General features: G+C 38.2%; 1 protein-coding gene across 1 annotated transcript; it reads right to left on the reverse strand.

The window, feature by feature from the left end:
• Positions 263-2,085, reverse strand: LOC110262678. The gene is made up of 2 exons (XM_021103216.1): positions 1,021-2,085; positions 263-942 (listed from the first exon to the last, which is right to left on the reverse strand). The coding sequence occupies exons 1-2, from the start codon at positions 1,885-1,887 to the stop codon at positions 658-660; spliced, it is 1,152 nt and encodes a 383-aa protein (XP_020958875.1). The 5' UTR covers positions 1,888-2,085; the 3' UTR covers positions 263-657.

Here is a 5,931-nt window from a genome sequence, read left to right on the forward strand (position 1 = left end):
CCCATACTAAATATCAACATACATTCCCAAAAACTGGATAAAGTTATAACTAAATACTAAACATACTAAATATCAACATACAACCCAAAATACTCAAGTTGTCCAACAAAGGGGAACTACAGATCAAGTTATAACCCAAAAGATGAAGTAATTATATAGTAAAGTCTCCTTCAAGCTGACTGATTTGGCATAAACCTTGAGAACCTAGAGGTGGTTGCCTTAGATGCTCCATTCATGGTTTCATTTGACACAAGTGGAGTCATTGTGGAGGCTGGAACTCCTGAACCAGTAGCAGCATTTGCAGATGGTGCGATGGGCCTTATTTGTGGGGGCCTAAATGGTGGGTTGGGCCTTGGAGTGGCTTGTGGGCCTGGAGCTGTGGGCCTAACATGGTGTTGGGCTGCTGTAGCTGTAGCTGTGGGCCTGAGATTTGGTTGGGCTAAGGGGGTTCTCCTGATAGGCATCTTGACCCTGATTGTTTCCCTACTAGTAGATGCTGCACCAGCCGCAGCAGTGTTGGAGGGAGTTTGAAGAGTTATTGCAGCAGCCTTGGTAGATCTTGCTGCTCTCCTTGCAAGGTTAGATCTAGTAGCTCTCCTTCCTTCACGATGACTAGTTGAACCGGAGGTGTTCATGTTTGCCTACAGTAAATTAAATTTAAGTACTAGATCTGAAGTTAGTGTAAAGAGCAATTATTGAAGAATGTGCTACCTCTTCATCAGCTTCAGAGTGTGGATGGCCCTGTGTGAGCTCCTCTTTGACTGCATATATGGTTTCCTCCCAATACATCTCCTGCTCTGAGTCTGACATGTCTTGTAAGCCTCTGGGTGGAACAACTCCTCCTGTTGCTGGCTGACCTGATTGAGGTGCTTCTTGTGCATCTGCATCTGCCCCAGCTGCAACATGATTCTTATCAGGGCAGGTCCTGGAATTGTGTCCCACCTACAAAAAACAACATCAGATCAACTTGAAGAGAACAGATAACAACAACAGTTGTGTAAGAAATGAGTTTTTATTTACCTTTCTACAATATTTACAACTTGTTTTTCCATAGCTCCTCTTGAGTTTGTACTGGCTCCCACTCTGACTCTCTGATTCATGTCGTGCTCTCTTCTTGGTAGGCCTTCCTATTGGTCTCTTATAAGGTGGAGGGAGACACGGGAGGCCCTCTGCATCAGCCCAGTATTCTTGACTAGGGACAGTGTTGATGTGAAATTGATATGTTCTGTTGTACGCCTCCATGGTCAGCCAATGGTGGGCATACTCATCTGGACGTTGATTTTTTCTTTGAATTGCAGCAACTCCATGACAGCACGGCAGACCTGTGAGTTGCCACTTTCTACAAGTGCAAGTCCTGTCTTGAGTGTTGACCCGAACTGTTCGACCATGCCTTCTGACTTCAAAGACATTGTGGTCATCGTCTCCCACCCATTGAGCCTCCCAGTAATTTCCTTCCTTCTTTTCCTTCTCCAATCTGCTCATTTGGATAGGAGCCAGTTTTCCCATGTAGGCCATGAGTGCATCTTTATGCGTTGCCATCGTCTTCATAAGGTAATATCTAATTTCCTCTAGCATGGTAATGATGCTCTTGCCTCTTAGCCCCACCATGGTTGCATTAAGTGACTCAGCATTGTTATTGGTTATGTTATCCACTTTAGGCCAAGTTGAGAATCTTGATCTTGACCAAGTTTCTTGCTCATACTTAGAAAGATATTCCCAGGCAGAAGTATTAATTTTCTTGATAGCATCCATACCTTCATTAAACTCCTGATCAGTCAATGCCCTTGCACATTGAAATAGCAACTGCTTGAGTTCTAAGTCCTTCCAGCGCTTGTTGAAATTCCTCCACATATGCATAGTACAAAATCTGTGATTAACCCCCGGCATAACTTCTTGTAGAGCAGAAATTAGGCCCTGTCAAGAACTAAGTTAGTCAGCATATAGTATTAAATAACTTAACACACAAGTTACAGACAAGATACCTTCTGTTTGTCAGACATAAAGTGCCAATCAAATTGCCTGTGATCCCCGATATCTTCCAACAAATACTCCAGGAATTCTTTCCAACTATTCTTTGTTTCTGCATCAACTACTCCATATGCAACTGGGAATAGATGATTGTTTGCATCTTGAGCCACGGCTGTCAGCAGCTGCCCCCCAAAATAACCCTTCAAAAATGCTCCATCAAGGCATAAAAAAGGCCTACATCCTTGCTTGAATCCTCGTTTGCAGGCATCTAGACATATGTAAAGACTTCTGAACTTAGGCAACCCTTCTTGTTGTGGGGTTGTGCTCATACGGCAGGTGGATCCTGGATTGGCCTTACGGAGCTCATTCAAGTAAGTCCTTAACTTCAAATATTGTTCCCTTTCTGTGCCCTCAATGACATCCTTTGCCTTCTCCATTGCCATAAACATCATCCTCTCTCCGACACATATATCAAACTCAACCTTGAACATATCACGAGCCTCTCTATGAGACAAATTAGGACAGACTCTAATCTTGCTAATCAACTCCTCGGACACCCATTTACACGTCACTGACCTGCTTTTGTTACTCCTTGGACATGTATGCTCATCGACCAATGTTTTGATTTGGTAACTCGGGGGCTGGTTTCTCCTTGCACAGTAAACTTCCCATGGGCAAGTTTCATTGTAACATATTACCCTGCACCTGTGTGGTTCAACCTTGAGAAAAAAGGCCTCTCTGCCCAGCTGAATACTGTACTTCCTGACTGCATCCTTAAACTGCTGCATCGTGCCAAACTCCATTCCTAATTCCAGTCTAATTTTACCAAATTTCGTATCTAGATTATGCTGAGGGAATACCGGGTTTTCATCCTCAGAATCAGAACCAGGTCGGGTGTGCAGCTCTTCAGAATGATACTGATACTCAGTGGGTTCTTCATCCTGGTCATGAGGGTTAGGAACAACCACCCTTGGAGCCTGATTCTCTTCCCTAGGTGGAAGAATCTTCTGTCCAGATGGACGGGGTCTTTGATGATGCCTCCGGCCTTGAACCCCACAACCTGCATCGTCATCTAATTTTACAACATAAAGCATTCATATGATTAATTTTTTAATTAGCAAACATCTTATGACAGGTAAAACACAGTCCCAACAATATTCAATATTTCAACTAGGATCTACAATTTATGTACTTACCAGCATGTGCATCACTATTGTTTTGTGGTACAGGTTGAGCTCTACCAGATGGTTGGGGCCTCGCATGTTTCTTCCTGGGTTTTCTTCCCCTGCCTTGGGCTTCTTCAGGATTAGATTGACCCGCCTGGTCTTCAACATGTGTCTGATGGTTGTCTCCTATGTTGGGGGCCACGTTTTCCATTGTTCCAGCCTGAGTTTCATTATAAAGCTTTTCAGTAGCAGCCTCATCTGGCAACGCAGAATCATACCCCCCTTTGTTAAGCATTGTTTCGTCCTCTTCTTGCTCTTCTTCCTCCTGATGTGGGGGATCATCATCCTCTTCTTGCTCTTGTTCCACCTCTTGTGGGGGATCAGCTTGATGATTTGATTGATTTTCTGAAGGATCTCCCTCTACTTCTGTATTTTCATATCCTTCATCCTGTTCATTTTCTTCGGCTTCATGCTGATGAATTTGCTGATCCACTAAATCAAGAGTCTCAACTTCTTCGTTACCAATAAGCTCAGCCTCATCAACATACTCTGGCTCCGCATCAACTGGATGCTCAAAATACAAGTGGACCCTGTTTTCATTCCTCAATGCAGCTTCACACAACTTAACCACATCGGCATCCCTCCTGAGCACCCGTAACCCGTTACCTAAATCCTTCCCTGGCTCCAACCAATAAACTTCAGTATACCTAGTATACCCTAAATCTAGAAACAAGCCTTCCACAAGGAATAGGTTGCATGTATCAACGTGCACCCTGTCGATGATACTCACTGTACCACCATTATACTTCAGCACACCATCCGCATCTTTCTCTAACCAACCCCGATGGTGATAAACAAATGTGATATGTGTAGCCATCTGACAAAAGTCATCACAAAAGTTATAATGAGCTAACACAACACATCAAACTACCATCATCATACCTCCATATTCAAACCCCAACTGGCTGATAATAACAACAACAAAAACATAAAATGCTTACCAAAATTTTCGTTCTTCCACAACGATTTCTTCACTCCGAATCAACGCCAAACGTGTCACTGCATATGACGTTACGAAATCCAAGAGACGGATATAAAGCGACAGCAGACGAACACAGACAGAGACCACCACCAAGAAACTCTTCAGTTTCGCGCGTCCAACTTCGTCTTAGTTACATATGGTCTTTCACTAAAGGGTTAATCTAGTAATTTCATTTGAATTGTCCAATTAGGGTTTCAAAAATTAGGGATTTAGGAACAAAACGGATAGTGAAGCCTAATAGGGAGGCCACGTTGGACTTCCGTTTGCCACATCACCAAGCGCCGTTCAACGGAGAAGGGTTCTCCTCACGGGTGGTCAGATTTGTACCGTTTTAAAATTTTTGGAGGGTATTATTGTCGTTATCAAATATTAGGGTTATTTTTGTCAGCGTTTTACAAATTCGGGGGCATAATTGGTAATTTACTCTAATCAAAATAGTCTCTAAAAGTATACACTTAAGTAATTTTTATCTCTAAAATTTTAAAAATTGATCAAATTAATTCTTATATAATTTTTTCTTCATAATATTAAATTTTAAATATGTTTTTTATACTACTAATTTTAATATTAGTTTTTAGACCGTAATAAACAAAATTTTCTTTACATAGAATAATAAAAATAAGGGTTAACCACCAAAAACGCTCCCAAATTATTCAAACGCTGATAAAAATACACCCGAATTTTACTATCGACAAAAATGCCTTCAAATAATTTAAAAACACAACAACAATACCCAACAACAGTAAATATATATTTTCAAAAAATATCTTAGAGATTGAATTTTGATGCAATTTTTTGCAAGCATGATTATAAAAATAATATATTATTATACATAAAAATTGGTGATTTTTTGTTAAGTATATAATTTTTTTATAATTGTTTTTGTTAACAACCAATAATACTTTTAAAAATTACAAAATAATATATACTTAACAAAAAATTACTAAATTTTAAGAATAATAATATCTCATTTTTTTAATTATGCTTGCAAAAAATTACATCAAAATTCAATCTCTAATGTATATTTTGAGAAATACATATTTAATATTAGTTTTTTTTAAGATTATCTAACATTAAATATGTATTTCTCAAAAAATATATTAGAGATTGAATTTTGGTACAATTTTTTGCAAGCATGATTAAGAAAATGAGATATTAGTATTCTTAAAATTTGGTGATTTTTCGTTGTGTATATATTTTTTTTTGTAATTTTTTTGTTAACAACTAATAAAATAGAAAAGAAATCATGTTTAGGTATATACTAAAATTAATTATTAAAATTAGTTATAAAAGTAGAATATATATTAAAATATAAAATATACTTTTAAAATAAATTTAACTATACATATATTTATACACCAATTCTATGATGACTAATTTTAATGATTGATTTTGATAAACAAATAATATTTTTGAAAAAAAAATTTGAGTAGACTTTTAGTTATCTAAAATAACTTGTTTAGTTGATTTTTTTTATCTTTGGCATATCCCTTTGCTTATTTAAAATATTAATTAGTGTGTTTCTCTTCAAAAGTAAATATTTTAAGGTCTAAAGATCTCATGTTACAATAATTCCAACAATTTAGGGTCGGAGCTCATGAGCCAACTCAAACTCGACTCGTTAATAGCTCGATAAGCTAAACTCGTGAGCTGGTGAGCCAAGATTGAGCCTGAAATTAAGCTTATAAATTAAATGAGCCGAGTTTGAATTTGAATAAGCTCAAAATAAATAAAAAGTTCATAATTTATTATGGA

Source organism: Arachis ipaensis, chromosome B05, assembly GCF_000816755.2.
Source record: "Arachis ipaensis cultivar K30076 chromosome B05, Araip1.1, whole genome shotgun sequence".
NCBI classification, from domain to species: domain Eukaryota; kingdom Viridiplantae; phylum Streptophyta; class Magnoliopsida; order Fabales; family Fabaceae; genus Arachis; species Arachis ipaensis.

What these genes read in the sequence shown, in the direction of transcription:
- LOC110262678 (XM_021103216.1), bottom strand. Translation starts at nt 1,887, where the DNA reads ATGCCGGGGGTTAATCACAGATTTTGTACTATGCATATGTGGAGGAAT. An exon ending in GTTGTAAATATTGTAGAAAG is followed by an intron (nt 943 to 1,020) that starts GTAAATAAAAAC and finishes TGTTTTTTGTAG; the next exon opens with GTGGGACACAATTCCAGGAC.